Below are 22632 nucleotides of genomic sequence, written 5' to 3' on the forward strand. Positions count from 1 at the left end.
GACTCAATGATTGGATATATGCACATTTTGATTGGAAAACATAGCAATGGTCCAAAATAACTCCATAGTTAATGTGTATGTTGTGTTTCCGTAGATTTATTTTAAGTTCTGATCTTGGCATGTGAAATTCTAAAGAAAGGCATCTCACTGTCATTTAAAAATAGGACCATCAAACCACATTTAACATGTGAAATCAACCCACAAATTGCTATGTTTCCATTGAAAAAGGAACTAGTATCAAGTTAACTTTTCAGCTGCATCTAGAAATCACACACAAAGCGATACTTCCTCTCTTCTTTCATTAGAACCATTTCAAAACTGTTTTATTTCCTCCTTTTTGCAGGCTTGTAGATGTTTGTGTGCTGCTCTTTGTTTAGTTTAGGAGCCGATTTGTTTTTTTAAATCAGCCATATATCTGATATTTAAATACAACACTTCAAAGTTTTTACATGCACAGTTCTTTTCTCCTGTGCACATAAACAACTCCTAAATCTATAGATTAGCAGTATGTTAAAACAGTAGAAGTAGGGATGAAGAGATGGTTGTAGCGTCAAGACGCAGTAAACATTGTAGACGGGAGCCCGACAGAAAAACACCCCATACATACAACGCACAAAGATTGAAGTGAAAACAGTGTAAATATGCATTTATTCCTGGCTGCATCGCTATTGTTTGACTTTAACGTCATCTCTTATAATCCCAAACCATAACAGATGATCGCTAAGGCATTCTAGATGGAACAACAGATTTGAATGTCCTGGATGACTCCAATCCAATCAAAAATGTATGATTATGAGTGCTGCTGGCTCCTGAAGGTCTTTCAGCTCTAAAACAGATTATGTATCATATGATGAGGGCGATGCTGTAACTACTCCAAATCAACTTGAACCTTACCTCACATAATCCTCTCATTTTAACGTCTAAACTGCTCATGATAACATGTTTTCCTGCCAGATGCTGACCGACAGGGCCGAAAGAGTTTTTTGAAGGGATATAAAACACCAAGTTAGACGTGCAGTCAGGTTTTTATTAGGTTTTGTTTGTTTGTTTTGGATATAACAAAATGTTCTTGTAGATTTTAGCTTCAACAAGCACTTGAACACTGAAAAAGTTTTGCATAAATCAGTACATTATACATTGATTAAGTTTTAAGTAAGATGCATTAAATAGGACCAGTATAAAGGTTACTGTGCAGTGTAATAAATGACGGTAATCATTTTTAATTAAATAAAAGGCAGCGACAAACAGAAAAGTCTTGAGGCTTGATTTAAAGTGAGTTTGATCCACTTTCTTTGAGAGATGGCTACATGTGCTGTTTTGTCGGTCACTTTTTTAACTTTATTTTAGTTCTGATTGGCTAACATTTCAAAACAATTTCTTCTGAACAAATACATTCAAACGACCCTTCAGACCAAGAGGTATGTTTGTCTCTTTTTTATTTGTTAAAGCGTGTCACTGCTTCTTTCCTCTCCAGTGAGGCAATACTATATTTCACACTTTCTCCAGCTGGCATCACTTTCAGATAAACAGGGAGATACACACGGTGCAGTGGAGTTACAGGAGCAGCAGCTGGACATGTCTTCCTCAAAAAATTAGGAGAGCAAAATTTGTCTGATATCTTTCAATCAACTAGACAAAGAAGCATTGTAAAGAAACATAAGGGACTACATCTGAAAGCCACAGTCCTGCAGCTTCTGGTGCGACCTGATAAGACCTGAGCTGATGCCGATGCTTTGTGCCCGCCATTTGCAAAAGGCCTGCTTAATTAACTCTTGGCTGCCGATGGTGACCCATTAAGTAGTTAGCTGGTAAGGGCGATGAGTAAACACATCTGCTGGAGGGGCTTTGAAAGGATGTGCGACAGATGCCGCCATTCCCTTTTCCACGCTCCCCATTTAAATAATTCACCATGCACTGACAATCCCCGCACCCAGGACCACCTGCATGGAACAGCGGAGCCCGGGAACTTCCGTCTCCGTCCATCTGTCTGCTTCTGTTCCATCACCACTACCGGTGCGCAGGGCGCTCCGTAAGCACGGCTCTACTCAGCCGGAGAAGAATTGTCTTCTGACTGCACATTCCTTCTCCCCTCTCGAACCATGTTTTGCTACATACGAGGCCTTGTCCTGGGGAAACATAGCTTTAACTTCTGAGTTGACCTCAATAACGTGGTCGCTGGGGAACATATTTCAGATGCAGCAGTCATCCGGGCTGAGGTGCTCAGCGACAACTTCCTGTTCCACTGGGAACGTGAAGCAGGCTGCTCCACATTGAGCTGGGATGTCCGGGAATCATAGCGTCCTCAGTTGGTCATCGAGCTGTGTAGGGGCACTCACTGTGGAGGCATCATCTGTGCTGACAGCTGCGGTATCAGGCAAGAAACGCTGGCATCTGCTAAATCCCTTCCTTCCCCGCTCCCTCCCCCCTCAGTGTTTTCCCATTAGGAGTCCCAGCATTCCCTGCTGGGCCGTCGATCGAGAGGTTAAGTGGCTGCGCTCTTGCATCAGCATGTCCTCACCTGGTGTTTTCACAATGATGGTGGAGAACATAAAATAACTAAGGGGGGAGTCGACACCTGCTTTACATAGCAGGTACAGTAGCTAATGCTAATGCTCGTCAATAATTAAACAGGCTGTCCCGGGGCTGCTAGCAAAAGCTTCACTCCATCTGCTCCAGTGGGGCTATGAAGATGTCCTCTTGTTCGATTGTCCTCAATGTTGTTGGACACAGACATGTAGAATGGGCATTGATTGCCATATAACAAGATTGGAATCAGCTCGATTTGATTGAAGGATGCAAGAGCAACGTTTAACTTCAGACTTTTATTATGTCTGATGTTTCAAGATCTTCACTGTACTGGATTGACAAAAGAGAAATAAACATTAAATTCAGATTTTTTTTTTACTTCAAAACTAAAGGTTGGGTTCCTGATTGGAGCCATTGCCAAGATCATGAATTCTTCACATTTTCCAGTTGGTTTGCATTCACAAAGAGAAAAAAAAAGAAAGAGGTCTATGAAGTTTAAACAAAAATCATTTAATGGAAATGTTATAGACTATGGGTTATACAGTAGGCTCCTGGTAGGACTCAGAAGCTACCTCGTTGCGTGTGAGGAACTTTCTTACCCTGTGAAGAGCATGTGGATGAAGCAAATGTGACTTCATTAGCGACTGGTTCCTTAGCTAACTGTTTAACTGGGCTCGTCATGCAGGTGTAAACACACCTTCATGAAAAGTTTTAGTAGAAGAAAAAACACTGAATCTGACCACCACAGCGGACATTTTTGGATGATTGTAATATTGTTTTTGGGAGAAAAAAAACGTCTTGCAAAATATTCCCCACAAAAGTAAAAGCTTTGTGGTAAAGAATAGTGTTTTTTACATCACACTGATATGGTCTTCTAAAGGACCAGCTGCCTTGTCAGAAAACATCCGTCAGTTTGTTAGAGTGGATGTGTTACAACGGAACACAAATTCTCCTGTGGTCCCCAGGCTGCATGAGGTCGAGATTCCTCCCCTCCGTCAGAACTTCTGCCACACAAACTCTTTCAGAGTGATGACTTCTGGATGCCGAGCGACAGGACCTGCATATGCTCTCCCGTGAATTATTCAGCCTCCTCAATTTTCACATCTTTAAGGGAAGCCATTGAAAGCCATTAGCGTCACCATTGTCAGCCGCTCCAGCTGTATCGAATCACCAAAGCTTAGTGTCACAGCGGTCTTACTTTCTGACAGATTATAGCGAGCCCTGGGACAAAGTATTTCTAACGGGGAGCAAGAGATCCGCTGCAGGAAGAAGCCTTCTGCCATTCAACTGGTGTCCCTAGCAGCGTGTGATGCTTTCTACCAAATGTACCCAACCCTGTGATGTTCTGCCCCTCATTTCCCATGTATTAAAACATAACTGAAACCACAAAGCAGCTGCAGCGCTTTCCTCTGGGTCACGCACTGACTTTCACCGAAGTTGAGTAAAATGACAGGGAGCTTCGAAAAAAAGTGTATTGACCCGGCTCCTTTTCAAACCCAATCAGCTGCCTTTTTCCCTTTTTGTTTAAACACTTTCGGACCCTCTTTATTTCCTGTCTGTGCATAGCTTTTCTCTATGGAACATCCACTAATGGCCCTCATCAAGGCTTTGCAGGAAAAAATAGCTGTATAAGACCATTAATGTTTTGGTCCACCATCATTAGATATGAAAAGTGGACAACTCAAGTTTGACATATCAATTTGTCTGTCAGGGGTTTATTTTCAATCAAAGCTATCAAATGTTTTGCCATAAACTGTCAGAAGCTAATGTAAAAACATCCAGTTTCTTCCTTTTTGTCTGACCAAAAGTATTTTTTTATGATCGAACAGAGAAAGTCAGAGGCTCAGGAGACCTCTAATTAAAGTAATTTCTTTCTTGGCAAATTCTTTAAACAATTAGGTAATTATCAAAATACTCTGATTGAATTTTTTCGTCGAGCGAATGACTTACCACTTTTTTTCTAATGCGATTGCACAAACGGACCACTTTAGGTGGACATTGTCACCCAATTACTAATCATTCTTTTGTTAATCTTCCTGGATCTTTAAGGGTGAGAATAGAAAGAGCGTATATGACTTATGCCTCAGTGCTGGAGCAGATTCTGCCTACTCAACAGTAACTGGCTAAATTAGCACTCAGCGTCTCAGGGAGGGAGAAAAAAGACCTCGCTGACTATGGTTGGGTTGTGGTGCGTTAAGGATGTCCAGCGATGTCAGGCTAAGGGGGGGTTTGTTCGTCAGTGTAACTCGCTTGGGAGCCTTCCTCCTTCACACGCCGAGGTCCACACCTCCAGCTTGATTAACAACCTGCCCACCATTATCACGGATAGAGGGTGTCAGCTAAATTAGCCTCTCCCCTCACCCATTTAGCACAAGCACTTAGTTAACATGCAAGGACCTGCAGAGCCGTGCAGCGCCCCCGCAACCCATACAAAGGGAGGATTTTTGAGGAAAGCAAACTGCTTCACACTGAGAAATAAATGCTTTTTATGTATTTAGTGTTCTCACTTTTTAGGAGTACAAACATTAATGGTTCAGAAGAGTAGGAAGCACACAAGGGCCTTCTTTAATGTAAACCTCAACCGCTTCTAGACAGAAAGGTAGAACTCAAACAATTTGAGCATATCATTGTTTATAGAATAATGGATGTAGTCATTTCTGTTAAAGAATGAATAAATATCCATCATAACATTTTCTAAACTTTTAAAACAGTTTGTATTAAAAACACATACTGACTACCAATCTATAACCATTAAGACTAATTGTCCTCTACTTGCTTGTTGCCTGTGCTATTAAAAAAAACCTGCATGGCTAAACCATTCCTTAAAAGAGATTACATGTTATAAAGAGATATTGACCTCAACAAAGAGTACAGAGTAAGCAATGGCTTGATAAAGTAGAAAGAGCAAAGTGGAGACACCAACAAGTTGTGTAAGGTGTCAGAGTTCACCCGGTTTTAAAGTTCCATGAATTGGATTTTATATATTTAGCTGTGGTAAATTAGGAAAGGTGCAAAGGAGTCACTTTAGAATATTTAGAATCCACTGCATAGTAATGGACACATGGTCAGGTAGCTCATCTGTTCTGAACCACAGGAGAATTGGAGGCCCGAGGCACTGCCTCAGGCGAAATCCAAAGCAAAGAGCTTTCTTGTTATTATTCCGCAGCACCAGTTTTTTTGCAGGCCTCCCCTGTACTCTGCATACTCACAGCTGGCCCCTCGCACACAATACCACTCTGCCTGCGTTCTTTCTCTCCTCCTTTTTGTGTTGTGGGGAGGATTTCAGGCGTTCCATGTCCTGAATTCTCATTAAACCTGCAGTAATTGGATTGGGCGTAATAGACATATGGAAATTGCGGTGCCGTTCATCATTAGGATTTTAATTGCGCCCATTTTGGCTTCAGCGTTTCCCCCTCTAAATAAGTCATAGGAGTTCACGAGCCTTGTTACTGCCAGTCAGGTTACTTCATCCCCTCACGCTGACGGCCGTGATAATGAGAACATTTCCTCCCTCTGAGTTGGAGCATTTACTTTGCACCCATTGTGTTGTTTACTGAGCATTGTGTTAATGTGAGCAGTGCATTCTCAGTCTTTTACAGGATTCGCTTTTGAAACAATACAATTCAGTTCTTTTTTCTGTCACTGGAGGTCAAATTGGACGTTTTGTAGAACCCTACCAATGCATTAGCTTGAGATAAAATGTATAATTTATCAGCCGATATCATATTGTTACACTTTTTTTAAAAGTATTTGTAGCCTTTTTTGACTTAAAGCAAAACATTTTTGTTATCATCTCAAATATTTTGGTACTTAATGAGTTGTGACAAAGATATCCACTGAAAGACACACTTTCTAAAACTGTATCCAAAAGTGAAAGAAGCTGACATTGCTAAAATATGAATTTGCATTTACTTCTTGGCATGATATTTACATCCAAGCAAAAATATGCCCGTACATTCTAACACAGTTTGCTGTAAAAAATACACCTAAAATATAACAAAAATAGCTGCATTTATATAGTTGATTTTGTATTCAAAGAGCTTGCCTGTCTATCGGGAGTAGTTTTGGGTTCGGGAGCTCAAGGACACTTGTACATGTGGACAAGTGGAGCTCTACTTCCTGCCCCTATAAACCAAAATAAGACTCATAAATGCATAAAAATGCAGCATAGACCTTCATTTCTATGCCTGCTGGTAAATTTGTCATTTTGTTTCATGTTGTTAATGTGTTTTCTGCTAGGTTAATGGCAGATACCTGGAAGAAAGGCGTGTTTTTCCGCATTTACTGTCAATGCAGTCCACATTGGATACTTATTCAACTCTCGTCTTTACAGGACCATGGATGTTCTCATCAGCCTAAACCACGGCAAATCCTTCATCTCCAGCTCCTACACCATCACTGCCTCCACATGTGTGAGTCTGGATGACCTTCTTAATCATACCAAAATAAAAGCATCTCAGACGATGATGGACTCTGATATTCTTTCGTGTAATTTCCACTTAGCTTAAACACGTCTCTCTTCCCCTTACCCTTCTCTCTTTATAACCTGATGCTTATTTCCTAAATTCATGTTACACTTTGTGCTCAAATGGTGTTTTTGGATGCGTAATATAGTCACCATCCTAATAAGCAGAACTTCCTCATCTTCTGTTTCAAGATCATCATGTGTTTGTTTTTTTTTTATCCGTAGTGAGTCCACAGTTTCTTACTTTTTTTCAATTGCTTTAAATAAAGATAAACTAAATTCAATGATGTCATTTTGCACCCTTGCATGTAACCATCAATGGTTTTGGTTAATTAAAATCATGTAAAGACCCCTTTTTATCTACATCTCTATATTTATATATACTTCTCCACCAGCTAAATATAAATACCAAACATTTTGTTCAAATTCAACATTTGTCTGTTTTTTGTCTTGTAAACTTCTCTCCCTGCAGGCGAATGGTTGGGCGGTGGCGATTGTCTTCCTGGTGCTGCTGATCCTCGTCGCTCTGGCCCTGATGTGGTGGTTCTGGCCCCTTTGCTGCACAATAGTGAGTGTTGCTGCACTGCTCATAACATATTCACCTATGGGCAACCATATCTCTATGTAAATTTACTCTGGTTTCACACGGAGGGAGCATGACTCTGTGCTGGCAAACTTAACTCTTGCCTCGAATATTTCTCTAGCTCTGATAATGACAACACATATCTTGTTGTTGCAAACATCTTAGGAAATTGTTCCAACTGAAAACATTTATTTTTAAATGTAGCTGTAGATGGGAAAGCCCAAAGCTGTAACAGAGTACCGGTTATGAACAGCAGGTCAATAGCAGGTTTAACTGTGTCCCACTCGGAGGCTGCTCTGTGAGGCAGCGGGCTGTGAGGAAAGTGGTGTCGAACATCTGCTCAGCTCCGCCACCCCCGTTCACCTCGGTGGCTTAGCAACACCACAGAGGAGGAACCTCAAACAGGAAATGAGCACATCCACAAACCACATCCTGCACATCAAGTTCTGAGAATAGATGAAGTTATAATGTTAACAGAGAGTGTAACAATCCAAAGAGAAGATGAGCAGGAGGACCCTGTGAGTGACAGATTGCACCAATGTGAACAAAGTCTCTGTTTGCCCATGACTAACATTGGGCCTACCTGGGGACTGAAGTGATTATTAATAATCACAGAGATTATTTATGGTTTATCACTTATGAATCTTTAATGCCCATGCTCCAGCTTAAAATACTTAGTCGGTTTTGGTAAACACAGAAATCTTTTCTTGTCGTTTGTCAGTCAGTGTTTCATTTCAGCTGCACTTTGATTTTGGCCCATGGTTTTGTTTCCACATATTCCTCCTATTAATGTAATTGTAAAAGTTATTTTTGATAAATAACTTTTAAAAACTGCGTACTCACTTCCTATTTTCAATTTTTTTCAAATCTTTCAAACGGCTCTGGCACCATCAAACTATCTACCTGGTATGAACTCCACCCCCCGTAAAAAAAAATCCAATAAGAGCATACCCTCACTTTTAATAAGTAAGAAACGTTCTCATAATATTTATACCTCAAACAACGAAACCAGCCAAAGTGACAAAACCAATGACATTATGAATAAAAGTAAAACTTCTGAACACTAAAGCTTTTAAAACCCATCAAACCAAACGTCTTTAGTAATCTGATTTAATCTGCTTCATCGGGAAAGTGTGTGGTTTGATCAGATTTGATTGATAGGTTTGGCAACGTGAGCAAACACTTTCAGTCAAGTACTGTTAAAGGGGCCCTATTGTGATCATTTTCAGGTTCATGTTTGTATTTTGATCCTCTACTGTGACATGTTTCCATGCTTTAATGTTCACCAAGGGATTTATTTTTCTCATACTGCCTGTGCTGCAGCAACTCTTTTCACCCTGTGTCCGAAACCAGAGCCCATTCTGCTCTGATTGATTGGTTAGCTGGGCAACAAAGGTCTGCTAAATTCAAACCTTCAAGAGGCGATATAACCACAACTTTTATAACTCTTGCAGAAAATCCAGTGTTGTCATAGTAAAATGCTGATTGAGAAAATGTTTGAAGGCTGTAACTGTTAAGGCTAATCATCAAACCAGTAGGTATACCTTGTCTGCTCTAAAAATGGGCCCCATTATGCTTTTTGGCCTTTTCACTTTCCATTAAAGCATGTACACATGTCACAGTAAAAGCACAAAATATAACATATGAATATGAAAATGAGCATAATATGTCCTCTTTAATTTAATGTTTAATAACTTTCTGCCTCCTTTTTCTCTTCTCAGTCTTATGAAGCGCTCATTACTCTTGCATCATTTAGTCATGTGGGCTATTTAAGCTATTTTATATGCTTTAAACCTACTGCATTTATAGAGAAGCAGTAATGAAAGCACAAATAAATAGGCATTGAGACATTTAAGCTGTCAATTAATGAAACGTGGACTGCAAAATACTGTCTCGTTTTAATTTGTCTCGCGATGTCAACTCACGCAATAAACATAGCATTTTCTATATTTGTGCTTTATTTTCAAATTGTTGAATAACACAAGCAATTTATTTCAATTTCAACTCGTAATTTAAAGCTGCAGACAGGAAGAACTGACTACTCTTTAATATCAAATTATATATTTAAATCTAAATGTATAATATTGACTCAAGTACGCAGGCTGTGGCGATAAAAGAGAATTTCATTAGTAGGTGCCAACGTGTTTGTCCAAGGTTATTCATTATTTCCACAGATCGCCTCATGTTACTGGTCCCTTGTGAACAGGTGGATCCTGAGGCTGTGTGTAATTAACAAATCTAAACTTGTGATGAAATTCTGAGCTCTCCTTAATTGTTTTCCTTTCAACAACTTGATTGTGCTTGATGGAGGGTATTTCTTTCTTAAATCCGTTGTTTAAACTGCTCTTTAGTGTGGATATTCATTAAAAAAAAACTGCTCTCATCGCCTTTGGTAAAAACAGCCTCACCCACTTAACCGTTTACAAAAACCCACAACAGATTATCGTTTGGGGCGATGGGAGAGGGGCCGCAGATGGTGCACCCTCGTCCTTTTCTGTGTCTCTGCCTTTTTTTTTACCAAGATCTGATAAAGGCAAATTTTACCCTCCACCGTCGCTTCGCTCTCACCCGCACCGCCCTTTAACTGATAGACGTCACCTGGCTTTGTGGACCTGAAGGGAGCCCATCCAGGATGAGATGGAAGCATATTTTGGAAAACCAACAAAGGCATTAAAATGTAAACCCCCTGCAGCATGTCTGGCCGCGGACGTGTTTGTCTTGGTGGAGAGAGCTGCTGTTGCCTTCCATCGAGGGACGCGGCAGAAGAGGAGGGCCATGTGTGGCTTGTTAATATTTAAACCCCCAGTCTGCCAGGTTTCAGCAGTCGGGATGAGGCCACGCACACACCACACACACAACCTCTTTCCCACAATCCCTCTCTCTGCCTCTCTGTCTCTTTCCCACATGGATTGATGCCAAGAGAGAGGTCATACAAGCTGTGGAGTAGTAATTTCTTTGTTTATGATTTGTTTGGAAATTAAACTCTGAATGGGGTAGCCTTTAGTTCAAATGAAAGGATTCAGGGTCGGAGATGTAGTTTTCTAAATGACATTGCTGGTTTATCTGAAAAAACAAAGATTCACTGCTAAAGTGAATGCACTTTTGGACACATTTTCAATTTAGTTGGTGCATAATACGTTTATAATCTCAGTTTGCTTTCAAAGTTGTTAGTGTTGCCCTGCAATAAACAATTTGGGTCCCCTCTCGCTCCACAAACTGGTTTATTTTTCGGCAGTTGAACGCAAAGATCATTTTTAAACTTCAAAATATGCTACCAGCCACTGATTTGTCACAATAAGCCTCCTGAAACAGCTTGACACAGCACGGTTTGAGCTGGAGGTTGGGAACTAACGGATTACCAAGTCCCATTGGACAGTTGCAGAGACAGCCATATGGGGACGATGCCCCGAGCCCCTGTGATTGGTCCCATTCCCCCCGGAGTCGTGACTGCGGTGGCTAGCCTCTGGGGCTGTTGTCAGACGGCTAAGTATCCCGCGGTTTGGTTTTTAATTAAGCCGGCAAACGCTCCTCTTCACATCTGTCCATCAGGTAGCTGGGAAAAGAGCAGCAGAGTGCCATCATTTTTATAATGCTTTATTTATCCCACAATATGTCCAGGAAATCTGCTGTGTAATTACTTAATAAAAAGAGATAATCCTGTCAGCGTAAGGTGTGGCTGAAATAAGCACTCAGCGTATGGAGAGGCTAGCAGTAGACCTTTCCTGGATTTGCTTACAGCCAGTTGTGTGTCAAAGAGCAATTAATTAACCCTAATTGATTATTTTTCATTATTCTAATAACAGTATGTCGAGAGTGTGATGGTATCCCTGCGCATAGCAGTGCATGAAACAGCTGTTAGGATCTATGCCATTATTATATTGCTCGTTTTTCCCCTTCCAAAACCAATTTAGCAAATGCATAACCAGTGATGACAATGAAGTTTCCATCTTTGCCAAGTTGAGAAACCTCCTCACTGTAATTATGTTTAGTATTTATATTCCAGCACTCTCTGGTGTAGTGCCAATGTCCACAGTAACAGTGAAATAAGGCTTATCTCAGACCCACCCCGGGAACATCTGGGTGGAGAAGTCAACAGGAAACTCTCCTTCCTTTCTTATCAACCCTCTGCTGACGAAGAAAGTACTCAACCTAGTTTTCATTATCATTTTTCAAATGCCGGGCCTCAAGTAGAACAAATGATGGATACAAAACAATGTTTGGGATTCTTCTTCATAAAGAATTTATTGACAGGATACCAGTGTTTGTAGTGTGTCTGACTTCCAACAACTGAAAGCTGAACACAGAGGAATAAACTCAACCTTTGTCCGGTGTGACCGCTCTCACAGATGGAGTGGCAGTGGTGTCTTCAGCACTCCTACAGTAAAAAAAGAAGCCGGACATCAGTATGTGAAGCGTCTGACTGACACCTGACAAATGTCTCTGTCGGGGCTGCTCTTTGCTTTGCGAGGCACATCTGAAAAACCCAGTGGAGGCATCTTGTCCTTGAGTGGAATCACATTGTGGGCAACCTGCTCCTCAGGTGCCATGTCATCCAGTGTTGTCATGAACAATGCCGCCGGGCCGAGGTGTGTGTCGTGCTGACGTGTGTTCTCTGTTTTTTTCTTTTTTTTCTGTGTGTGTGTACAATGCCACTCACGGTCCATGCAGACGGGGCTTGGAGCGGAGCCGAGCCTCCTCCTCTGTATCTCATTGGAGCTAATTAACTCCTTAGGACTTTATGATTGGGGGGAGTGCTGGGGAGCACTGAACCCCATCCAATTAATTAAGAGCTAAACGGGCAGCATCGCTCGCCCCAAAGACTCCCCTGTCAACAAGTTGATTTTCAGCTTTTCTTTATTTTGCACAGGGGGCCCCTGATGTTGGTTTACAAGCAGAATCCTTGTAATCAGTAGTCAGCGGGGCGACGGGTGGGGGGGCCTGCTGCAGTTACAGAGCAGCCTCTGCGTGGAGCTCAGGGACGTCTCTGTTTGACTCAGTCACCTGTCACAAATCACCTCCGTCAGCCTCGTCTTTGCTTGTCCTCACAAGTGTGTGCATGTGTGTATGTATGCGTCCCCTGATGGACTTTCTGCTGACACTCTTTTGCCTTTTCTGTTATTCAGGTCATCAAAGACCCGCCACCACCTCCTCCACCCTCCCGCCCTCCACCACCTGTGAGTACATCAATATAGTGTTGCCATAATGCCAGTGACATTGTTTTAAATGTGTGTGCTGTTTGTATGAATGTAATTCTCGAGGCCCAGAACAAATGCTGTGCTTCATTATATCCTCATTAAAAATAAAATATAACAAGATAATCATCTAAGCTGTGGACTTTGGCTTGAGGGAATATTCAAAAATCTGATGTAAAGATGTACCCCCCTTGCCCCGTGCTTTAAGGCTTTTCGCTAGGCAGACAGCACAGACAAGACAGTTTCCTAAAGTGTTTGAGAAGTTACTGCTAGCTTTACACTGAGATAGTTAAGAGGATATGCTTTTTGTTATTAATTAATTAATTATTAGTATTGTTATTATTATTATTATCTACAAAAAAAATGTTTGTTTTTATGCTATATAGGTTATTTGCCCTACTGGAAATGTATATCATCATATAAAAATCTAAACAGGTTTTGATCTCTCTAGAAAAAGACTTTCCTAATAAAGTTGTGAAAATTTAGGAGATGTAGTAATATTTAGCTGAGGAAATTCCTGAATTGTTTTGGAAGAGTTGATGGCTGTAGCATTATTAAGGACATTGTGTTCGGGCCAGAAATGTGGTAATAAAAAGACTCTCTTAACGTGTATTTGATAAAAAGGGCGTAAGGATGGGGTAAAAAAAAGGCTCAATTATATGCTTTGACTCTAGAACTGTTATTTAGTCAAAGATCCTGAAGTTTGCATTTCATTATTCAACTTTATCCTCAATATTTGTACATTTAAGCCACCATGTTTGAGTGTCTCTTCCTCTCTGACAAAATGTCGTAATGACTCTTTCCTGTTCAGAGGAAGCACATTTGTATATTGATAAACTGGATTGAAAAAAAAGAAAACAATACTGACACAGTCTAGCACTCCCTTCCGTTAGTCCATGTGGATGCAGTTGTTTGTAAGAATGAAGAAAGCGAAAAGCTCCTCACACTGAAATACACTTTAATACATACTATATATAATTCTCCTAATTTCCACTTTTTTCTTAAAGGAGCCAGAGCCTCTGCCCAAGTCGAAATGGCCGACTGTGGACGCCTCTTATTACGGAGGGAGAGGAGCCGGCGGGATCAAACGCATGGAGGTCAGAGCCTAAATATCATCCCCTGACATATTGCTTCCATGAGCATGCAACGCTTTCATCACATTCACAAAGACATCCTTTTATGTTTGACACATCACTCTCCTTGAAGTCGTAAAACAATTTGAGCAGCAAATGTTGAAACAATACGGCGTCTTTTCTTCTCAAATGAAATCCTAGAAAGATGAAATCCCAGACAGCAGGAAGTCACACATTTCTGACAGCTGTTACCCTGTGAATCAGAACACTGCACGTCAGCAGTTACAAGTTACAAGTTTGTCCAGTTACACGGGCAGCAGGAGGAGGAGTGGGGGGGCGGCTGACTGAGAGGCCGGCCCGCTGTCCTCGTCAGTCCACTGATGCCGTAGACATGACAGGCACTGCCATCTCGTCCTTGGCCGTCCGGGGCCTGATTGGATCAAGTCATTGGCGAGATGAAGGATTGAGTGCTGCTGTCAACTTGACAAATCCACCTCACCCACCTCACCTCTCCACCCGCTCCCCCGCTTCTCAACTCCCAAAACTCGGCAGCCTCTTTTGTTGTCCGCCACCTCCGTGGGGAATCCAGGTTTAAAGGCGAGCTCCCCTCCTCCCCCGTCGCTCTTTTTACCCCCTGCCGTCTCTCAGCCCCAATGAAGTTGGTTCTGTTGCTGGGCTTTCCCAGCATCCTCGGGGAAGTCCTATCTCTTTTCTCTTTTTCCCATGAGTGTTTGTGAGCTGCAAGTACGACTATCCCTTGGCTCTCTTCTTCCTTGAGCAGGTTGATTCCCACCGACAGGCCTGTCTCCACTTCTGAAGCCCCCCCTCCAGCGGATGGAGGACGAGGTGCTTGTTAAGATCAACCTGCACCCTCCTCTGCATCAACATTTAAGACGTCATGCTGAGAAAAAACAACCTCCACCTCCAACGCTTTGCCTCTGCCAATATTTCAATCGCGTATTGAGGCGGCCGAGGTGACAGCAGATCTTTTATTCATCGCGGCCCGCTCCTCTCTTGATGCGGCAGGCCGGGGATAGATCCCAGAGATGATTCTGAAAAGCTGTTCTATATTGTCACGGCTTAACCTACAGCTTGAAAACTGTGTCGCTAATTAATCACCTCTCCCCATTCATGTGACGGTGGATTTTTTTTTTATCTCCTCCTTGCAACAGATGTGATGAATTCAATTAAAAGCAGGACAGCTTAACTAACACACAGTCCTGTGTTCACACGCTACCACAATGACACATTATAGCACATGTAAATGTGCTGATTATTACAAGCAAACACAGGTTTAAAGGTCGCTTCATTTCCTTATGGATACAGAGTGATAACAGTGGCCCAACCCTTGTTATTATCAGCATGTTTATGCTACCTTTGTGTTTACCTCTGGCTAGATGCAAATACTAAATGTGTGATTTTACATATAATTGCTAGTTTATTTATTAAGTTCTTTGAATCTAATTTTGATCATACTTTTTGAATGTTTTCCCAAATTATTGAATTTCCTGTTTTGACCTTTTTGGGGCTTTTTTTTGATTATAATTTGATAAACTTTCTGTCATACAAAATGTCTGAAAAATGGACAGTGGACTGCTTTTTTCAACCATCAAAGCAGTACACCCTCTCACTAAAGAACTGAGAACCAGGAAACTGTTGTTTTTTTTCTATATTGTATTTTTATTGATGAATACCTGCCCAGCCCTACGATTTAATAATCCATTACTAATGTTATTTTGATATTCCATAGTGAGTGTTTCATATTTCGGTACTGTGTGTGTTTTGACTTGTCCAGGTGCGGTGGGGGGAAAAAGGCTCCACCGAGGAGGGGGCCAGACTCGAGAAGGCTAAGAACGCCATAGTGTCCATACCAGAGGATTCAGAGGAGCCGATGATCAGACGCCCCCCCCCGAAGGCTGCCCCCACCTACCATCACAACGAGAACAAATGGTACACTCCCATCAAGGTGAGCGCTACTACCTGCGACTGATGGGACTCAACATGTTGCTTCTTGAGTTTTCAATCAATTAACGTTTCCAATAAAATGCAGTGCAATCCTTCTACACTTAAGATGTACCAGGATACTGGCAACTTACACATTTGGGAGTATTCTTAATGTAAACCTAATTCCTATAAATATGTATATCTTCTTTAAGGATTTCAAACATTGAAAGCCGTTTCAGTGGAAAATACTTTTCATCAGATGTAGAGCAATATGGGTGGATCCCTATTGCTTAGCCGGCACATTTGATTTGTACATGGTTTGAAAGACCTTTATTGTGTATGATGATGCCTGTATTACTTCATAGTAGCGTAAACGTATGGATCACAGAATAAAATGCTATATTGTGGTTCTTTTTCAAAAGAAATGTGGCTAAATGTCACTTTAGGAGGTCAATTGTAAGGACATCTTCTTGACCATGAGAAGAAAAACTGAAACATATTTTTGAAATTGCAATCATTTTTTGCAATATCTCACAGGCTTTCATCTGTTATGCAAATGTACATTAATTGTACACATTATTCGGAATACACATGTACTACTTTACAGCAACATTGGAGGACATGTTAGTTAATATGGTCTGATCTTATATTAAATTACATGTATGTGACACCCAAACTAAAATGAAAATAATAGTGTAAAACATGATGTTAGTAATTTCATCAGCAAACATTTGGCTGAACTAAAGTCCTGTCTTTTTTTTCCTCATCATCAGGGTCGTCTCGACGCTTTGTGGGCTCTCCTGGGGCGGCAGTATGACCGAGTTTCTCTTATGCGACCCTCAAACGCAGACAAGGTAAGTCATTTAAAAGAGTCTCCACTAGAGCCGCATTTACCACTTATTTCCACTTGGAAAAAGTCTTTGCGGAGATGCCTAAAAATACAAATATGCAGAGGCACGCAGGATTGCATAAACAGTGAAGTGTTTGAGTGTTTTTCTGTATGTTTGTACACTTAATCAGCGTCAGACAGTTGTGTTGTGTCTTTAGTTTTACAAACTACACCCTGAAGGGAGTGACTCAGTCTCATCAGTGGTCATGTGTGGAGTTTGATGCATTCAGGGATATACATAGACAAGTTCCTGTTTTTCTTTTGACTATTTATGTTATCGCAACTCTTCTATAATATTCTCCCAAGTGTGAGTATTTGTATTCTTCCAAATCCTTTGAGTCACCACAATTACAGTTAAGAAGCCATTGTTTTATTGCAGTCTTGAATTACAGAGGAAGCTGCTGGCAGGAGTTTAGCATTGTGTTATTGTTACCTAACAGGGACGAAGTGAGCTGCAGCTGCAACGGCTCACTAAGGAGAGCTTGACGGGGACATCCTAATATGGTCACACTTGAATCAAAACGAAGCATTTGGGCTCCACAACCCGACACACTGAAACCTGACGCCCTTCAGGCAGTTAGGAGAGCACGCTGCTCACCAACCGCCACCAAGTCACAGTTAACCAGAGGTTGTGATATGATCTTAGCTTTCTAAGGCAGCAGTAAGTCTCACAAATCACATAAACTCCTGTGATGATCGAGCATTTTGGATTTCATTTCTTGACCAGAAATATTTTTGTCATATGACACATAAAGCTTCAGACAGTCACCAGTGGGGTTTTTACTGACATATTTTATGTCGTAGAACAAAACGTGTAAGCTTGTGTTAACCACAGAACTTATTTCAGGCATCTAACCAGAAACACGTTGACTTCAAGACAAGGAAACAGGAAGGGGTTGAATGATGAATAATTTCTTTTGGAAATAGCCTCAAGTGGCCATTTAAGGAACTGCAGTTTTTGGCGAGTCCACAAATGCTTATTTTCTTAGCCTGAAAGATTGGCACACAAATTATAGTAACCCTCCAATCACTAAATCATTGCATTCTTTTTTTGTCTTCGGTTATACCATTACTGCCTCTGAAACTGTTGTGTGTGATGTAGAAAAGGCGACAATTATTATTGTATGATGCGAGTTGGCCCCATTGTTAAAAATGTGTTGAAATGGGATGGTGGTATTTGTATCGCTTCCTGAGGCTTAATGTGGAGTCCAGGGTTTTCATTGGATGGCCAAAGTGGCATATTCTTCTGCTCTTTACTTGTTAGGAGGGCTGCTGTGTTCCTATTGAAATGACAACAAATCACCTGCCCAATCAATACTTAACCCGCTCATTTTCAAGCAGGATTGCGGCATGTGGAAATATTATGTTTGCAGCTCTCACTTCGTAAAAACTGATAGATGTTCCCACACAACAGGTCACCTCAGTTCCTCCCAGCAAACTGTTTGGATGTGTAGTAAAGGGAGAGTGAAGCCCACTACTGAGGAATCCAGCAATGTCAAAGCACTTAGCATAGAAGGCGAGTAGTATCCAGCGGAGTCTCCCGCACCGCTGGCAGCTTCACTTCATTCACATGCCGATCACTGAGCCAAATTCCACTTTTAAGTCTTTGATCAAATCTGTACATAGCGGACACAGACGAGAATCAAACAGCAGGCCACGCAGGCTGTATGTGTTTGAAGTTGCATCCTCAGGGGATGACGGTAAATGGAAACTGAATTTTGGAGCAGAAATCTTTTCTATTTAAATGAACCAAAATGTTTTAAAGTCTTCTAGTGACTTGCAGGTGAATTTCAACGTAGCACTTCAACTGTTACTATGAACAATGCAAATTGTTTTAAAAAAAGGCGAACAATAATTGAAACAATATTCTGAACAAAATCTATTGTATTTACTAGTTTAACGTCTATTACAGTATGGCATAATGTTGGAGGATAGAGCATTGTAAGCTTTAGGATTAGGCTGCCTTGTTATTGAACGGGTACCTAACCCAGTGTTGTCCATTTTGGTTGTTGTCCACGTCTTTTTCTCAGAACTTGAGCCTTTTACAGTGTATTTCAGTACATGAAAGATAATTGTAACGTTTTGGTCTCCCGTGTCTCTTGTGGTTCCAATAAAAATCGATAGTGACAGCCAAAAAACAAACTTGTTAATTCAAAACCACCGTCCACACCAATGGGTGACAATGTCCACTCCCTTTTGACGGTCTATGATCCACAGGCTTTAAACACTGGTAAAATCCTATATACCTTATCTAAGACTGTCATTGGACACATTTAGTTTAACTGATACTGGACTAGTTGTTGTCTGGAACTGTGTTTTTAGTCCTGCTTCTACTCGTCTTGGATATTCAACATAAGTATCTTATTGTTGGGCTTCTTCCATTGCCATTTTCCCACCTTATTTTTACATATTTATATACTCTTTTCTTATGGGCTGTGTTTTTTTATTGCTCCTTGTCTCCTGATAGCTAATGTTGCGTCGCTAACTTCTTCTGTTGTCGGCCTCCTGCCCAGTCTTCAGTAGGGCTGTAGCGATACACTAATCTCACGATACGATACGATACACGATATTCAGCTCACAATACGATATATATGACGATATTCAGCCAACGATACGATTCGATACGATTCGATATAATTCGATACACTTACATCATTTTCTGAAAGATTTTAAAGGGACAGTGTGATTTTGGTGACATCTTTGGTGAGTGTTCCATTGACTTGGATTGAATTAATTCAACTGAAAACTGAAAGCATCAATTACACAATATATGGCTCTGACTAGACAGAGAGTCTACAGCTTGCAAATGCTGGACAAAATGAATCAAAATATGTGGTGAGAAAATTTGTTTCATTTATTGAAACAGTGCAAACTGTAGCTTACAAGCCTTTGAAACATAAGTACATAAAGTGCAGTATCACAATGGACAATGGAGAATTAAAAGGTGCAGCAGGTGGCCGCAGCTTCTTGAGTTCCTCAGTTAGCATTACCTTGTCCGGGTGGTAAGGTTGTAGGTGGGTTCGTAGGTTAGTGGTATTTCCAGAGTATTTCACGTTTGTGTGACACAGCTTGCAAACCGCAATAGTTTTATCTAAATTGTCACTTTCCTTCTTCTTTTTAAACCCGAAGTGCTCCCACACATCTGCTTTTAAGCGCGGAGGTGCTGGGTTAATGTCAGCCGCCATTCTCCTGAACCGCTTCGCACTCACCGCGAGAAGAAGACACACTAGATCTGTGTATCTAGAAATGCTCTACAGCGACACTAGCGGCTGGCTGACGTAATGGGCAGCGAGCAGAGTGCCAGGCGGAACACGGGGATTTGAATGGGACTTAATGTATCGATACTCGTGGCTGAAATATCGATACTTTCTCGGGCAACAAAATATCGATATATATCGCAGGATCGATTATATTGCACAGCCCTAGTCTTCAGTGAGAGGTACGTGAGGCATTGCATTGAACAGACAAACTTTGCTTGATCAAAGTGAGCAGAGTCTGAACTGTCCGGTGGGAGGTTAGGTGTAGATGGCAGAGCGGGCAGCAAGAACGTGGAGAAAGGAGAGGAGAGGCACCACGGAGGGAGGGGAGGAAGCGAGGGAGGGCGCCGTTCTTTGATGGCGGACAGGAAACCTCCAGGGTCATGAATTTTTCAGTGTGCCGCATCCGTGGGGTTACAAGGACTCGTACAGGTGTAAGGAAGCAGGTTGTGGCAGACATCTGTTCAGCACGGGGACCGGGGTGTCCATAACACCCCCTCTCCTTGCCGAGCTCCCATCCTGACCCATCGTCCCTCCCTCTGCAGTCTCCTTTCTTCCTCCCTTAGTGCTGCCGCCCAGAGCCAGACTGCTGGATTGTCAGCAGATGCAGAAGAGAGACACAAAATGAGAGCGAAATAGTTTTTTTTTTCCTCTTTTTTTTATTTTGTGGTCTCACATTTAGCGCCCGAGGGCCTTCAACACCAAAGGTAGAGTGGGGGTGGACACAGCTGCAGTGCCGAACTTGCCCCAGGCACAAATAAAGAGATCTAATGTGGTTTGACTGTGTTGTCGGTGAGACCCGGGAGCCAGGGAGGCACTTCAGAGCCAACTTAGCACAGCAACATCTGCCGCCAAGTTCTGCCGGGGATCGACTGGGGACAGCAGGTAGAGGAAGGTGGCAGAGAGAGAGAGACAGAGAGAGAGAGAGAGAGAGAGAGGGGTTGGCCTTTCTATTCTGGTGCTCACTCGGGCTCTTTTTTAGGAGGCGCATGTCTGCATGTTTTGTTTTTTTTTTTCTCATTGGCCCGGCCCACCTTCACACTAAAGGTATTGTTTTCTAAAAGCAGCTGTCTACAAAATGTCCAAACAAGGTGCGCAATGAATGATGCATCACCATACATCATCACCTCCTACAGAGGAAGTCACACGATGGTAGACAAGCCAAAACCTGAAGGCGGTCCATGTGCCTTTCCAGTTGGACCTTTAGCTCTCATCTGTTCCTCACCAGGGGGATGTGTGGGCTGAGTGTGTGAGGGTCAATAGTTTTATCAGATGGACCTTTATACAAAAAGAATGTCTGTGGTTAAGTTTATAAAATATTTTGATTTCACTTTTTGTGTTTGTATGTAGGGACAGTTCCTTCTTGAACATTTTTAGATGAAAATTACTAATGAGGGGATGGTCATTTTTTCAAACGAGGTATGTCTCCTCCTGTGAACATCTTGGGTATTATTTGATTTTTCAAATGTCGTTTAGGACACATTACACTAAATATAGTCAAGTAAAATTCTTCCACCTCTGTCACTTTAATTTCTCTCATCATAGCTTGTCTCTATCATGTGACATAAGTGTTGTTAAAATAAACAGTGTCAACTAAGTGGAAAAATTGTTGAATTGATTAAGGTCATGTTAACATGTACAGAGTTCTGCTGCATAAACTCACAAAGGCCTTTCTTGCATCAGCAGAAAAAATGTAAATCCTCAGCCTGTTTTATAAAAACAATTAGTAGAGAGTGCAGGATTTAAAGCTGCAGCACTCTGACATATAGCACTTAAACAATAATGCTTGATTTATTAATTATCTTATATATTTGACTTTGTAAACCTTTTATGTCAGATTCTGAACACTTGCTGCCAACACAAGGCAATCGATTATTATATAAGCGGTGCTAAAAGGCAGTAGGAGGTGAGAGATATACGGACCTTATCTTTTTCACGTCAAGAGAGAAGTCCGTAGATAGATTAGGAGAAAAATCTGGATTAAAGTGTAAATTAAGCTCTCCCGCCTAAAATCCCTCCAAGAAACTGTTCACATGAAGAACACGTGAGGCAGTAAAAGCAGCCAGAGTGGCAGCTTCCCACCTCTCTGTGTCTGTTCATCCTTTGCTCTTCCATCAGCTGGTTCTATCTTTTCTTTCCTCTGCCAGCGCCCGTTGCCCCCAAAGCGACAGCGTCTTCATTTAACAGCCGTCGGTCACGTTTTAGACGCTGCTGTGGGAGCGTTTAATTAAGTGACTGTGAGCAGAGGGACTCTGTGGACCTGCTCTGGAGAGGGAGGGAGGAGAGGGAGAAAGGGATGGATGTAAACGGGAGGTGTAAGAAAAAAACAAAAAAAAGGAGGACAAGGCCGGCATTAGCCGAGGGCCACTGAGGGTAGAGGTGACAGTCTGCTTGCCTGGCGAAGCTTGGCATGGCACTACAGAGCTGTCCTTTGAGGTCAGCGCCATACATGCTGGGCTTTATTTTCTCCTTCCTCAGCAGCTCAGTGCAGTGCCTGCCGGTTGCTCAGGGCTCAATTAGGATCCTGCAAGTTTCGCATGGAAATTGAGCCCAAAGAAACATTACACCGGATTCGAGCATAGATCTTTGCTTCTCAGTTTCAATATTTGAGTGCCATGAAGGTGCCTCGTGTAGCTTTTTATCATCAGAATATTTAAGCCATCACTCATTACCACACATGAATTTAATCACTGTAAACAAACA

At 41.7% G+C, this 22632-nt stretch overlaps 1 protein-coding gene across 3 annotated transcripts in view; it reads left to right on the plus strand.

The window, feature by feature from the left end:
* Nucleotides 1–22632, plus strand: part of antxr2a (ANTXR cell adhesion molecule 2a) — a 69976-nt gene that overhangs the window by 17538 nt on the left and 29806 nt on the right. For 2 of the 3 annotated variants that reach the window (XM_063898142.1, XM_063898140.1), the window contains exons 11-16: nt 6860–6938; nt 7464–7559; nt 12698–12748; nt 13774–13863; nt 15635–15805; nt 16557–16637. In XM_063898142.1, the coding sequence (XP_063754212.1) occupies nt 6860–6938; nt 7464–7559; nt 12698–12748; nt 13774–13863; nt 15635–15805; nt 16557–16637 (568 nt within the window). Of the gene's footprint in view, nt 1–6859; nt 6939–7463; nt 7560–12697; nt 12749–13773; nt 13864–15634; nt 15806–16556; nt 16638–17112; nt 17226–22632 lie in introns of those variants that run through there. The other variant, XM_063898141.1, reaches the window with a different exon arrangement.

The sequence above is a fragment of the Eleginops maclovinus genome, chromosome 12 (assembly GCF_036324505.1).
Source record: "Eleginops maclovinus isolate JMC-PN-2008 ecotype Puerto Natales chromosome 12, JC_Emac_rtc_rv5, whole genome shotgun sequence".
Taxonomy (NCBI): domain Eukaryota; kingdom Metazoa; phylum Chordata; class Actinopteri; order Perciformes; family Eleginopidae; genus Eleginops; species Eleginops maclovinus.